The 14,911-nt window shown below is 43.3% G+C and overlaps 1 protein-coding gene across 7 annotated transcripts in view; it reads right to left on the bottom strand.

Moving 5' to 3' along the window:
- FILIP1 (filamin A interacting protein 1) overlaps positions 1 to 14,911 on the bottom strand; it is an 83,957-nt gene that overhangs the window by 17,331 nt on the left and 51,715 nt on the right. For all 7 annotated transcript variants that reach the window (XM_083608119.1, XM_083608117.1, XM_083608114.1 and 4 more), the window contains 2 exons: positions 14,367 to 14,540; positions 12,958 to 13,136 (listed from right to left, as the gene is read on the bottom strand). In XM_083608119.1, coding sequence (XP_083464245.1) covers positions 12,958 to 13,136; positions 14,367 to 14,540 — 353 coding nt within the window. The remainder of the gene's footprint in view (positions 1 to 12,957; positions 13,137 to 14,366; positions 14,541 to 14,911) is intronic.

A 14,911-nucleotide genomic window follows, 5' to 3' on the forward strand; every position in this document is an offset into this window, starting at 1 on the left:
TAATATTTTCATGTTTCCTCTTACCAGAAATATTTAAAGAAATTTCCAGAAAGTAATAAGATGTTTTTATAACTCTGCTTTTACAACCTACAAACCAAGCAGTCATGGATTAAATAATAATAATAATTGACACATATCTAAAGCATGTGTAAAACTATTGCCTAAAGAATCACTGAGGAAACTGTTCAGCCTGTCCCCTTATTAGGGATTACACAAAACAATTCAGGTTACTATGAATTTTCAGACATGGAAAGCACTTTCATGGAGGATAAGTGTGCAAAACCCAAAATAATCTACTTCTGGACTGTATGTATTTTCTTACAATGAAGTAAGGAACTCCTAGCTGCACAAGCACCCACCCTCTGGGTCCCCTCCTAAGCAACAGCTGCTCCCCAATGAACAGCTGAGAGGAGAAAGGGCTCTGATGTTGTGAAAAGTGTTCAATTGCAGCTCTTTCTCTGCAATTATCTGCTACAAGGAGATGAAAGCAGAGGGGAAAGTGTCTGTGCAAAGAGAGATTGGATTTCCTGCAGATATGCAAAAAGCCATCCATGCATTTTTGCAACTGAATGCCTGCAAGTTTGGGGGCTGCAGTTGGATTTTGAAGATGGAGGCACTGAATAGCAATGTGGCATAGCTTGCAATACAGCTGTGGTTTGGCATTATTTGCATTCTTCTGTTGGGATTTCAGAGGGTTTTTTTTTGGCTTTTTCTTTGCCCAGACAAGGCAGTTCTATTGAAGAGCAGTCTTATCAAATAATTAATTAATTAATTTAAAAAACTTCTCTCTCTCTTTTCTTTTCCCAAAAAGTCAATAGAGAAAATGAAAGATTAACCCCTCTTGGGAATCTGTTGTGAGGGGTTGTGGTGGATCTAGCTCGCTCACTACTGGATACAGCCTCCAACAACTTTCAGAGTGATAATGCAGCCCTCACCTTGTCCCATATGGAAGAGCTCTCCATTTAAGAAAAACATGATGGCCCTCAACTCAGCCTCAGTAAACTTCCTCAGGGAGCTATCCAGCATTTGCTCTTAAGAGCTGTCTTGCTGAATGTAAATATATTTCAACAGCTTATTGTGAAATGCACAACAAACTCTGGTTGTGTCCTAGTCGCCTCTTGTTTCTGTGCAAAAGCTATCATATTTAGTAGCTGTGCATCATCAGCATCATCTGTTACTTCAAGAGCTTTTAAGCAGTTGACCGTAAATAGGAATTCACAATCCTTGCTCATATGCTTATAATCTATGAAAAGGTTCAGGCCCACATTGTGTTTTTACAAAGGTGTACATTTATTCTCCCCACGCAAGGATAGTATGGATTCCCTGAAAAACCACAATCTGGGATGAGGGCTCCACAAGAAAACAAGGGCTTGCATGACCTGCACACATGACTATGTGAACAAGTTTATTTCTGACACCATATGTAGGGGGGAACTCCAGTGCTCCGATCCAGCCATCGTCACACTTTAAATAAGATAATGTTTGCATGACTATCTGTACCATAATGTGGACAGAGCTGAGCATCCAACTGAAAGCAGCCTGGTGTGGATAGACTTTATCCATACGAAGACAAATGCACATTCTAACATGCATGAGACCTTTGAGGAGACATGTTTGAGACTGCACTGCAAGTAAATGAAATGCACATAAGTATGAGAAATGGCAATGGTGGGAAACCTGTGGCCCTCCAGATAGCGATGAACTTCAGCTGCCATCCTCTCTGGCCATTGGCTATTCTAGCTGGGGCTGATGGAAGTTGTAGCCCAAAAACAAGGCTAAGGCATGCTGTTTAGCCCTCAACCTGAGCCCCCAGTAATCTATAACATGGAAATAATCGTATTGCCCTAACTTATGTAGTTGCTGTAAAGATTAAGATGGCTTATGTGACATCCTGCGACGCAGGACATGCTACCACTATCACGTGTGTGTGTGCATGTGTGCGTGTGTGTCTATACACACACACACACACACGTGCGCACGCTGGGTAAGCAGGCATGATCTGCCCAATTCACCACTCAGGTTTTTTGACTGGTCAGATAAAGAAGGTAGCATTGAAAATAACCTTGTTTGTTAAAGTCTAAACCACAGAGCCTAGGGCTTGCTGATTGGAAGGTCGCGTTTCAAATCCCCGTGATGGGATGAGCTCCTGTTGTTTGGTCCTAGCTCCTGCCCACCTAGGAGTTCAAAAGCACGTCAAAGTGCAAGCAGATAAATAGGTACCACTCCGGTGGGAAGGTAAACGCCATTTCCGTGTGCTGCTCTGATTCGCCAGAAGTGGCCCAGTCATGCTGGCCACATGACCCGGAAGCTGTCTGTGGACAAACACCGGCTCCCTCAGCCGGTAAGGCGAGATGAGCGCTGCAACCCCAGAGTCTTCCGCAACTGGACTTAACGGTCAGGGGACCCTTTACCTTTACTTATATGTCACCTTTCTTCCATTAATAAACTCAAGATGCAATAATGAGGTTCCAAGGTGGACTCCGATCCAGGCTATTGACCTTTTTAAGGTGGCTGCTACCACGTGCTTTCAGAACATGCCTTGGGATTTGCCCTATTAAAAATTATGCCAAAGAAATAAACAATTCCAGTTCACTGGAACTAGAAAATCATTTTACAAAGTAGTTAAAGATTAATCCAGCATGAACACCAACTGCTTTTGTTGAATACAGTGCAAGACAAATTCCCCCTGTTTTAGAGCAGTGGGATATCTCACTTGTTTCAAATGCCCTGAAGGCTTTCCCAACACACTGTTTTGTAGCAATCACATTAACAGCACAAGCCTACTCGGAAGTAAGACCCACTGAGCTCAGTGGGTCCTACTCCGAGGTAAGTAAGCACAGGATTACAACCTAAAGAGTACTCACAACACAGAATGCTTATAGGACCAAACAATTCAATGTCTTGGTTACATAATAAGAAATTATCAGTACAGAGTTCAGCAAAAAAAGATCTATGCCAATGTGAAGCAAAAGATTTAAAGCTCTGCCAAGGCTGTATTTGGTCTAGGTTATCCTTCCCTTAAGAACTTGTGAATTGTCTTCTGCACAATGAAATGAAAACCGAACCACAAAGTAACTCCAAGGAAAGATTCAGTTTCATAGCATCTCTCTATTTACAAGGTCAGAACATGCCATACCTTGAAAGGCAGGCTATGTTTTGATGCAAGGTAGAGCTTTCCCTCCCCAAGTCAGTCAACAGGGAGATCCGAGCTGTTCTAGTTTTTAAAGCTGCAGTTAATTTGCCGCTGTAACGAAGCACATGTCTGTACTTCCCTGTTACATGCAACAGGCTCTTCGCAGAGTCTTCTTGCCAAGCAAATCCATTAGCGCAAGTACTGAAAAATGTGCATACACAAGAAGCAACATTTTGGAAACAAACAAAACAGCAGAGTGCGGTTTTCTTACCTTCTCCTAATGAGGAGCACTTTCGATTCCCCCTCCCTGCCTCTCTTTGCAAGAGTTTGCTAGTCTGCAGGCCCTGCTTAGCCCCTGCTCTACAGGGAATTAGCCATCACATTCCAGCCATGTCATCAGAACAATGAAAGGTGAATGTTGTGCAAAACAGCTTGGGACCACTCACTGATGATGTCATCCCTCCCTTATATGGTTCATTATTGTGCAGATTTAACTTTGGGCAGTGAGGGGGGGTGGAGCCTCACTACTTCAGAAAGCAAAGGAAAACAGTGGCTAGAGAAAGGCTTGGGGGGAAGTAGGGGGGAAGGTAGGTACAATAGAAGTGTATTCTCATCCTCCCCCCCCCCAAATCCCCCCCTCTTCCAAACTAATTGAACTCCAGCCAGTTCCATTCAAACATGTGTTCAAGCTGCAATTGCAATCCTTTCAGAATCAGCCCAAGGAGCTGAAATCACACAGCATGAAAGTAAAGTAAAACCATTATTTATCTATTATGGATTCCCATCCTAGATGCAGCACAAAGGACAATGGAAGCTGAAATGACCCCCTCCACCTAAAAATTACAGGAAGGGTATGCTGTCTTCTAGAGACTGTTTATTATAGTTGCTATACATCTCCTAAATAGACACTAGGTTAACAATCTTAGGAATTTACATGCCCAAAGTCTGCTTGTAACTCAGAAAAAAAACTGGGTTGCAATTTTAAAAAACAACACTGAAAATCCAGTCTGCAATTGTTGTGTATTTAAGAGACAGCTGTGACATAATGCTTGAGGGTATGAGATTGCTGTTGGACTAACAGCATCACTCTACAAACAAGTCCTGATTTATATAGAATCAGCCACTTTATGAGTCTCCAGGGGGTCATCCTATGGCAGCTAAATCTGGGTTACACTGTCATTGAATTAAATGTCATTTGGTGTACATTCACATGACCAGTGAAGAAAGACATGCTGATATGCATTTTCCCCAAGCTAGGCTGAAGGTGGGTGTGCTACCTTTCTGGAAGTTTGGTAGCATCATCTGAAACCAAACTTTTCCACACACCCTTATTTATAACAGCTGCAGTTTAAAAGACGAATCAGGTCAGCGCTTCCCGCCATCAATGCATCTTCATGCTAGCAAAAACTTCACAGAATCATAGAATCGTAGAGTTGGAAGGGACCACAAGGGTCATCTAGTCCAACTCCCTACAATGCAGGAATATTTTGCCCAACATGGGACTCGAACCCACGACCTCAAGATCAAGAGTCCCGTGCTCTACTGAGTGAGCTATCAGTTTTCATCTGTTTAATTTCCGCCAGAGGTATTTTTCTTGACAGATTTGATTCTTTATTTTCCCCCTACCTTCCTGTGAGAACGCTAAGCAGATTGCAGTAGTAAAAATAAATCACGAATTACTGTATAAACAATAATTAAATAATTAGGAACTAGATCAGTAGCAACCAAACACCTATTTATCCACCTAAGCTGTATTTCATGCTGCTCAAAAGCTCAGATTTGGTTGGCCAACCCCCAAGGACTTACTACTGCAACACTTAGGGCTTGTCCCCACTTGTCCCATGACTAGAAGGAGTGAGTCCAAGCAGTTTTCCTCTTGACCCACTCCTTTCCCAGGGAAAACCCATTCTTCAATGCTAAATTAGAGCAAATGTCAGTCTGGAAGATTGCTGGTTGCTCCGACTGAGAGCTAAAAAGTGGTTTTGTAATTCCCAGTTCTGCTAACTCTCAGCACCCTTAACCAACTACAGTTCCCATCATTCTTTGAGGGAAACCATGGCTGTTGAAGTAGCATCCAAGTACTTCAAATGTATGGTGTGGCTGTGCTCTTGATAAGATCTTTTCAACTGTGTTTGACTGAAGCCAGGTGTTTTAGATCCACCCTCTCCATAAAACTACCTTGCTATCATATATGCCATATGCTGCATTGTGCCTTATGGTCTGCATTAATTAATTGAGGAGATGACAGCCACCAGTTTTGGGTTCCATACTTACAAGCAGTAGCTTCTTCTTGCAACCATGCTGCTTATATTCCAGGATTCAGCCCCCTTTTAAACATAGATTTCAGGACTGTGCTTTTGCATCAATTAAACCCTGCTTTGGCTTCTCTTTTCATGCTTCTTATCTCATGCAATGGAACTCATGCAATGTAGTAAAGGTAACACCCACAGAACTCCTAGATTCCTGGGCTACATTACTTAAATCCTCTACAAACAAAGCCAGATGCTTGTTGCAAAAGAACAAACAACTATTCCCCAGGATTCCCGTTTACTTGCTGCCATGAAAAGTGCACTGCAAACAAGGAATCACCATCCTTAAAGAAGCCGTATTTTAGTGACGCTCCAGGTTACTGTATGCTCAGAGGTGAGGCTTCTAGATAATGATCATATTTCTATGCAAACCTGCAGATTTCCACCTGTGCAGTGCTTAATGTATGTTAATGAGTTCCTAGAACCCATTTGGTGGAGGGAAGGGTGGGTTTTTTTAATCATGGGAAAAAGGAAAACTGGCTGTTTTTAATATAAATATATTGCATTACTCATGTTGTGCCTCTTGGGAAAGTATTCAATAAAGAGAAATAAAACATATCCTTGAAAAAAGAATGCTGGAAGCGGGAAGAGGATTGCAAGCTGTGCTGATTCTGGGCTATACATTTTATATTACTTACATCATATTCCCTAAAAACCCCTCACTTAGTAAACTTAAGCTGAACAACTGGCCGTAGTCACCAGCCGTGCTTTTATTTAAAACAGGTCATTCCAGGCAGATGTTATAAAACATTATATTATTCTCTTGAGGCTTTTTTCTCCCTCTGAATTGATGGGCTGAGGCGCTGCTTTTTCTTCTTCTTTAAATCACGCCGTGAATTGTTCTATATCTCCCTGTTATGCATTTATTGCCTTTTATGGAGTATGATTCATGAACTAAACGTAATGACCTTAGACACTTTTTTATTTAAAAGCATTTCTGTTTGACTGGGGAGAATTCAGGCTTTTCTCAAAGCATATGACCAGATGGTGGTGTGGAAAGCCCTTGGGGGGCGGTTTTGATCCTGTCCCATTCCTCTTCCTCCATCAATGCAAGCCTTCCATTTGATTGAATGATACAGTGCCGTTCTCTTTGAAATCATAGGTTGCAATACCAAACTCTACACAGTTACCTGAGAATACCTCACAATGAACCCAGTTGGGCTTACTTCTGTGTAGAGAACTGCACTGTCAGTCACATGCCTCACCCAAAAATTTCAGTTTCAAAAAGAGCAAACCATAAACTATAGCTTATGGCAGACATTTCATAGAATTGTAGGATTGAAAGGGACCCTGAGGGTCCAGTGGCGGAGCTTCAAGCTCCAGTGGGGGGTGGGGCAGAGAGCAGGCGGGGGCATGGCAGACGTGCGTCCCGGGGTGTGTGGCACGTGTCCCGGGGTGTGCGGCATGCCACCCGCATGGACGCGCCGTGCCACCGCAGGGGTGTGGCACGCGTCCTGGGGCATGGTGCACCGCCTGCAGGGGCGTGGCACCCAGCACGGGGGGAGCAGCCGCGATGGCACCTCACCGGGATCATGCCACCGGGGGTGGTGCACTCCCCCCCGCACCCCTGTTCCTCCACCAGTGAGGGTCATTTAGTTTAGCCTCCTGCAATGTCCACAGCCGCCCCTGTTAGTTACAAATCATAATATGACAGAACCCTACCAATGTATTTATTTATTTTTGTAAGCTGTATGATCTGTCTGGTTCCAGATAAAATCAAAGCTGTTTTACCTTTTCAAATGTCAGCCACGCTGCATGCGCTTTTATGCTACTTGGCACTAAATCAATCCTTATGCTAAACACACAGAGAAATAATTGTGGTGTTCTGAAACTGCCTAAATCCATTTCCTTTTTATACTTATTTTGCAGAATCATACATCACACTCTTACCAGGCAATCTTGGGCATGTTTACCCAGAAGTACCGGTAAGTCATACTGAGGTCAATGGAACTTGTAGTGCAATATCCTTGGGCTACTCTCAGCTCCTGTTAAAGCCATCGACTCACTCTCCACTAGAGAAATGTTCACAACATTCACAATATTAGATGAATCAGCTGTAATTTATAACCCAATGGAAGCTCAATACAGTATCAGGCAGGCCATAATTCTCACTACACAAGAAGCTGACTTATACCAAATCAGACATTTGTCCACCTAGACTAATATTGTACTCTCTGACTGGCAGCAGCTCTCCAAGTTCTTAGATGAGAGTATTTCCCATCACTTTATCCTTTTATCTGGAGATGCCTGCCATTGAACCTGGCAGCTGGGAATTCTTAATGCAAAGAATGTGCTGTCCTGCTGAGTTGTGGTCCCCTCCTGCAAAACTATTTTGAGGCAGTGTCCTGACATCCTCCTTTCTCCCTGTCTAGTTATCATGTGGCTACAATTATCTAGTTATCCCTCCTTAATCTTAAAAGCTGTTCAACCCATACAGAAGCTCGAAACCATTTCCATCCAGTCTTAGTAGCATCTATAAACTGCTGTCTTAAAGATCAGCTGGAAGTAAGAACAACTGGATTAGTTGTTGTTGTTTTCCTTTCATTTACCAGTTTCTAAATATTCATTATGGAAATTAGAAAACATTTGAATGAAATTAGTGGGTGTCTTTTCCAAGATCATCCCTTTCATTTAAATTATTGTCTTTGAATTCAAGAAATTCAACATATTGACGGTATCCCTGAGAAAAGTAGAAATATATATATCAGTGTTGTAGATATAACAGTGATATGCAGCAGTTATGAAAGAGGGTTTGTTATGCCAGAACTCTCAGAATATTACACTGATTCTCCTGCTCTTTTGTTCTTGCAGATTTTAATCACTGTACAGTGAGAGGAGTAATAATTGCAATGCTATAAATTCCCACAACACCCAATAGTGCTGTCCTGCTCACCCTCACCCCCCACCGCTGCTCTGGATCATAGCTTTAGAATCAAGGGAGAAAAACTAATGAACAGAACGTATGAAACCTTCAGAAGATACGGGCAGAAAATGTATCTGAACATTAAAAAAACACCACCTTGCACAATTAAAGTGACAGATTTTATGTTTACATATAATCTATCATGTTGTATGAGATGAAAATTCTGGATTGTATCCAAATTGCTAGGTTGTACTCAGAGTAAGGTAAAGGTAAAGGTACCCCTGCCCGTACGGGCCAGTATTGACAGACTCTAGGGTTGTGCGCTCATCTCACTCTAGAGGCCGGGAGCCAGCGCTGTCCGCAGACACTTCCGGGTCACGTGGCCAGCGTGACGAAGCTGCTCTGGCAAACCGGCACCAGAACAACACACGGAAACGCCGTTTACCTTCCCGCTATAAAGTGGTACCTATTTATCTACTTGCACTTAAGGGTGCTTTCGAACTGCTAGGTGGGCAGGAGCTGGGAATGAACGACGGGAGCTCACCCCGCCACGGGGATTTGAACTGCCGACCATGCGATCGGCAAGTCCTAGGCGTTGAGGTTTTACCCACAGCGCCACCCACGTCCCGTACTCAGAGTAGACCACTGAAATAAATGGACCCAAGTTAGTCACATCCATTAAAGCCAATGGGTTTACTCTGAGTAGGCCTAATATAAGAAACCACCTTCTGGCTTTTGGTCTTCAAATATTGTTATAGGTGTATTGCTATTAGAAATTACCAGTTATGATCAGATTACAAAGAACCATAAAATTAGCTTTTTGGGCCCAAGGGGACTCTATACTTGTTTTTCTTGAAGAACAGCACCTTCTGCCTCTATTGCCTCCCAGCAATGCTTTTAAAAAGCAGTGGAGGCACTAGAAAAAAGGGGGAAACAGAAAGGGGCAAGTGTATTATGTGAAGGTGAATTTTGCCCCACTTTAGGTTTCTCTAAAGTAAATCCAGTTGGTTTGACTCACAGGCCAGGTGTGTGGTTCCTGCAACAGAGGAGGGGGTGTAGGCAGTGGCGTAGCGTGGGTTGTCAGAACCCGGGGCAAGGCAAGTAATTTGCACCCCTAACCCGTGGATTTGCGCCCCCTAACCCGTGGATTTGCGCCCCCTAACCCTAACCCCCAGATGTTGCGGCCGGTGCGGCCGGCCCCCCCTGCACCCCCCACGCTACGCCACTGGGTGTAGGCCAAGGTGGAAGCCCCCCAAAAGTGGCTACAAGGTGAGAGCCAAAGACAAGTGTTAGGGAGGAACTGCTACAGAACCCTCCCCAGAAAAGGAGGAGAGAGCGGAACTCTAGTGGCTTGGAAGGAAGCCTTCAGCCCACACAGGACGGCATTTCTCTATCTGTATGAAACAATCCTATGAAAAACGGCTTTCTGTCAAGAAGCAACATGAGTCTGGCAATGGGGTGTGGGGAGCTGTTTGTATGAGGAGCTACCTTCCCCCCGCTAGGCAATGCCTATGTGGAACCAAACTTTCAAAAGCTGCTTGATCAGGGATCAGGGTCAGCTACTGTTGGCCGTGCTGTCTGGGGCTGATGGGAGTTGGCACCCCCTCCATCTGGGCTAACACACAATCTGTCTCTATTCCTGGGTTAACACACTTGCGCGAGTCTAAGCAGTGGTTTATATCTCGGCCTACATGCTCTGACAAAGCTTCAACTAGCCGACAGCAAAATGACACTAGTATAGCCCTTTTATTCTCTGTTGCTGTAATTTTTTTAAAGCAACCGTTCTGTTTAACACACAAACCCAGAGAGAGAAGTCTGCAGATTTTAAGCCCATCATAGGAGAAGGCCTTTCTCTGAATTTAGACCTCCACAGTCACTCTGCATCTCATGTATATGAAATAAAGTGGAGCAAAATGAAAACATTTTGGGAAGAAAGGCTTGGGGCTGGCTTCTCATGGGAAAGGGAAGGAAACCTGAATAACAAAAGCACAAAGGGTGGGTGGGGGGTACGAGAGAGATGTTTGAAATCCGCTAACATCAGTGCTCCCGTTTCTGATTCAAGAGGCCTGCGCTCTTTATTAGATGCAGATCAGTTTCCTTTGCAGGTGATGCGGTCCCAGCATTACATCACCAGAAGAGCAGCCAAGGAGCATCTCAGTGCCAGGATGACTGAAGCAGAGAGGAATGTATTATCACAGGCTACTGAGAAACTCGCCAGTTCTTTCTTTGCTGGGGGTGCTGGGATGGAGAGCAAAAAATGTCATTAGAAGAGCGAAAGTTTTCATAGGAGGAAGATCCGGGGGTCCGAGGATCCCCTGCGTATATCTACAATTATAGCCACGCATTTTCAGAGGGGGTGGAACCAGGAGCATTAACAAAGACCATATTTGTGACGCTAGCACTGAAGCAGGATAACGTGTGTGTGTGTGTGTGTGTGTGTGTGTGTGTGTGTGTGTGTACTCTGTATTGGAATAAATTAATCAGCGTTTCTCTATACCTGGGCCCTACTGTTTCAACTGGAGAAAAGAACTTTGAGGATACTGAGCTAAGAAAATTCAAACATCCAATCACTATCAGCGGTTTAACCTACAAAGAAGCCTTACGTAAAAGCTAACTGATTACGCTAGGCTAAATAACTCCAGCAGTTTGTATACAGGGAAATATAAGGAAGAGTGTTGCTCCATTGGTTTTGTTTTCCAAGGCCTCCGAAACAGCGGCTCCAAGAACTGCAAGCCAGTGTTTCCACTTTCAGGCCCTTTGGGGACATTCTCTCACAACTGCGAGGCTGGAGAGTGAGCATTGTGTATTTGTTCCTCCCTAGCCATCACATCCTCACTGGCCCTGCACATTTAAAGCACATGACTTCCCTTGAAGAATTATGGGAACTGTAGTTTACACAGGAAAACTGATGTCATATATTTCATCAATTGCCTGTATTTTCAGTGATTTGCTTTAACCAATCAGGACAGTCCCTCTGTAAGAGACTATGAAAAAATCAAAATCAAACGTTGAATATGTGAACACAGAGAAACACTTGCTAGCTTAGTTCCACTTGAACTCTGCACGTACTTTGGAATTATGTGTCTGTTTTTGCTTTGTCCCCGACCCATAATCTTGGTGCCACTGCAAAGCAATTAGAGAAAGCCGTGGTAGTTCAAGCTAAGTAGACTCCCATCAGGGGAGACTCTAATGGAAACTGATATAAAAGCACTGCTATTTGGAATTGGGAGAGATAAAAGCAATAGAGACGATTCCTAGAGAGGAGAGACAGATCTCAGAGGAGAGAATCTCTAGAACAATTTATACAGGCTACAACCAACCCAAACATGTGGACAGCTGTCTGATTGGTCATCTATGCCTGGGGAAAGTGTGCAGCTGTCCTATTGTCTTCAAAAAAGTAAAATCTTCTGAGCTATGGATGGGGAATAGAGGCTGAACAGGGAAAACATAGGAGAAGGATGTTTTTCTCATGATGTCATGAAGATGCCCCATAAAATGTTCAGTAGTTCATCGCAATACAATTCTCAGCATTCTTTAGGTGAAACCATGACTGACTGTGCTATAAAACTGATATAAGTCCATTGGGTTATATATTCCCTATGGAGTACCATCACCACTACCAAAACAGCAGATAAACTAGGATAAACCAGTCAGTTTCTTTTACTGGTTATCCTAGAGATTATTCAGATTGCTGCTCTTTATATATTGAAATTGACATTGCTTGATGTTTCCAGTGTGCATCCTGAACTATTTTTTTCAATGACTAAACATACGTCCAGATCATGATTTAGCACATACCAATCCAAACTATTTCTCCAAGGGTATCTTTGCATGTTGAAACATTCACACTGAAATCACAGAGCGAATCAGTGAGGATTGGATTCATTATATAAAAATGTGTGCAGGGCCGGTCCTAATATTAGGCAAAGTGAGGCAGCTGCTTCAGGCATCTGATTTTGGGTATCATGAAAGGGCACCAAGTTGTTAGTTCTTTAATTTATTACTGTAGTTTTATTGTCAGAGGGGTGGGGAAGAGGCATATGTGGGATTTTCTTTTCTTGGGTGCCAAAATAATTTCGCTGGCTGTGGAAACTATTGAAGAAGTAGGGGGTGCCATTTGCCACTCTGCTTCAGATGTGAAAAAGTGTTGGACTATGTGGTCCACTTTTATTTCATTTGAAACAAAGAAAGAACATGCATATAGACCACCCCAGACCCACAGGAAACTGGTACACATCTTAAATGGGCAGCGGTTGAATTAATGTTTTATTTTATTACTACTAATACAGCTGGGCATAGGGTTTGTGTGGCAGCAACAGAGAGGAACTGTAATTGATTGTATATTTGTTCCCAAATTATTATTTATTTTTTTAAGCCTTAGACTAGCTCTGCAGCCTTGAATGAATTATTCCCATATCGGTAATACGGATTCAACAGTACCAGAGAACTGACAATAGGTTTTGGTTGGGCAAAAAAGTTCAATAAGTGGTGAGAAACAGTATATTAAAAATGTTAATTCCCTCTCTACAATATCTCTGATATCTGGAATTCTGCAGTTCTGCTGAAAAATGTATTTGAAAAACCCGTTGTTTCCCATCAGAATAACCCCCGAAATGCAGAGTTTATTCAACAGGCTGTCTCTTAATGCTCACCTTTCACGCTCCTGCTCCAAGAGATTGGTAAAGTCATCGCTCTTATTCATGTAATCTGTATGTTTATGCTTCTCATTTTCCAGCTCGTAAACTGTGCGCCGATGGCATTTCTCTGCCAGGAGGAGCTGCTCGAGCATGCGCCGGTATGTTTCCTTCTGCTTCTCTTCCAGTCTGTCCAGCTGGTTGGTTGAAATATAAAATGGACTGTGTTAAATACATTGTTGGCTGACATTGGTACATCTGCTGAACAAGGATGTTGCATTACTGTAAACGTGGCATGGCCTCTTTCATTGCCTATAAGCAGTCACTAGTAATAAACACCACTGATACCCATTAGCTTTGCCCACGACAGATCAAATGTAGAGGAGGGCAAAAGTTAAAATTGTAACCATACCAAGCTGCTTCAGCAATGAGCTACTGACATTTTGATTTTGATGAGAGCTTAGATTGAAGGAAGGGACTGATTATTCGGCTCACTATTTCAGATTTCACTGGAAGGAGAAAAGAGATTTCAGTGTGAAGGAAGGGAAGATTCTCAGTGAGGTTTAAAGGCTCACTCTTAAATCTCTTCAGAATTAAACTGTACAGAGCAGTTTAAGAAGATTAGTTGTGATTGCCCTTTTATACTTCATGATCACTATGGCAATGTTCTCAATGACAGCTAACAGTTACCCCTCTCTTTAAAAAAAAATGGAGAAAAAGTCTTCCTTTGGCATCTATGCCTAGCACAGAGACCCATTCTGTAATAATAGTCATCCATTATATAGAGTCAGCAAGTTAATCAGAAGTCTAGAAGTTTCTGTGGAATAACTAAATGGGATTTGGAACACAGGGTGATTCACACACCCCAAACCCCACAATATCCCTGGGGCTTACGCTTTCAAGGCCAACAGGCCACATTTGGCTCCTGGGCTTAGTGTTCTCCATCCCTGTTTGAGAGCAAACACTGTCAACTTCACAGGACTATATACAGATATCACAGTGGTTTGGTCACTGGTGTGTTGTGCTGCTGTGGAATTTGCAAATGGTAACATACTGTTGCCCTTGGTTCCACATTCAGAACATGCATGTTTCCTCAGAGGTAATTCTCACAGTGTTCTCTTACTCAAAGGCATGTGTTTCTCCAATCACAGCCTCAAAGTCTGCTTTTTAGATTTTTAATTCTCGTAAACTTTGCAAACATGCAACGTGTTGAGCGCTAACACACTATCACTGTAGAGGATCAGATTAGGTATCTACGTACGCAAGTGTTGCCACTGCAACATGTGGTGCAAGAGAGGAAAACAGAGACATGCAAGGTTGGGGATGTGCCCATGCCTTCAGTCATGGTATTTTGTAAAGCAAATCGCAAATGCAAGTCAAAATGAAAAGGACACCCTGACTCAAGGTTCCTAAAGTAATTTGCTTACCTCTGAAATTGGCTTCTCATAGACATCTTCCCCTGTTGATTTCTCATGGGCAAGGGTCGCATCCCTGTGCAATATCCTGAGGACATTCTCTGGAGCTGAAGAGCCATAGTGCGCCTCCAGAATTTCAGGCTTTATTTTCTCTGTTTTCAGCATATGGATCACGTCTTCTCGAGCCTGCAAATTGACAATATTATTAATATTACTACTACTATTATTTAATTACTTAAACAATGAAATAGCAGCATTTTCGACTGCTGACGTACTATGGGCTGTATCCAATGGTGTCCATGCATAAGCTGGGCACTTTGGGGGCAGTTCTGAATTCCCCATCTGAGGCCCTGTAGGTGGTAGCCAGGCATCTGATAGCCCTCTAGGAACCAAGGCAGCTTCTGTGGGGACCTCCAGTGAAGGTGCAGGGATGTCCAGTTCCAATAGGATCATTAGTGTGCGCTTTCCCCCCCACAACGCGCGCCAGGCCCGCGTTCCCTCAGCGCGCTCCACTCTCCCAGCCTCAAGAGGTGCGCCTTCTCCCGCTTGGGCGCAAA

Source organism: Podarcis filfolensis (genome assembly GCF_964270895.1).
Source record: "Podarcis filfolensis genome assembly, chromosome: 3".
In the NCBI taxonomy this organism is placed as follows: domain Eukaryota; kingdom Metazoa; phylum Chordata; class Lepidosauria; order Squamata; family Lacertidae; genus Podarcis; species Podarcis filfolensis.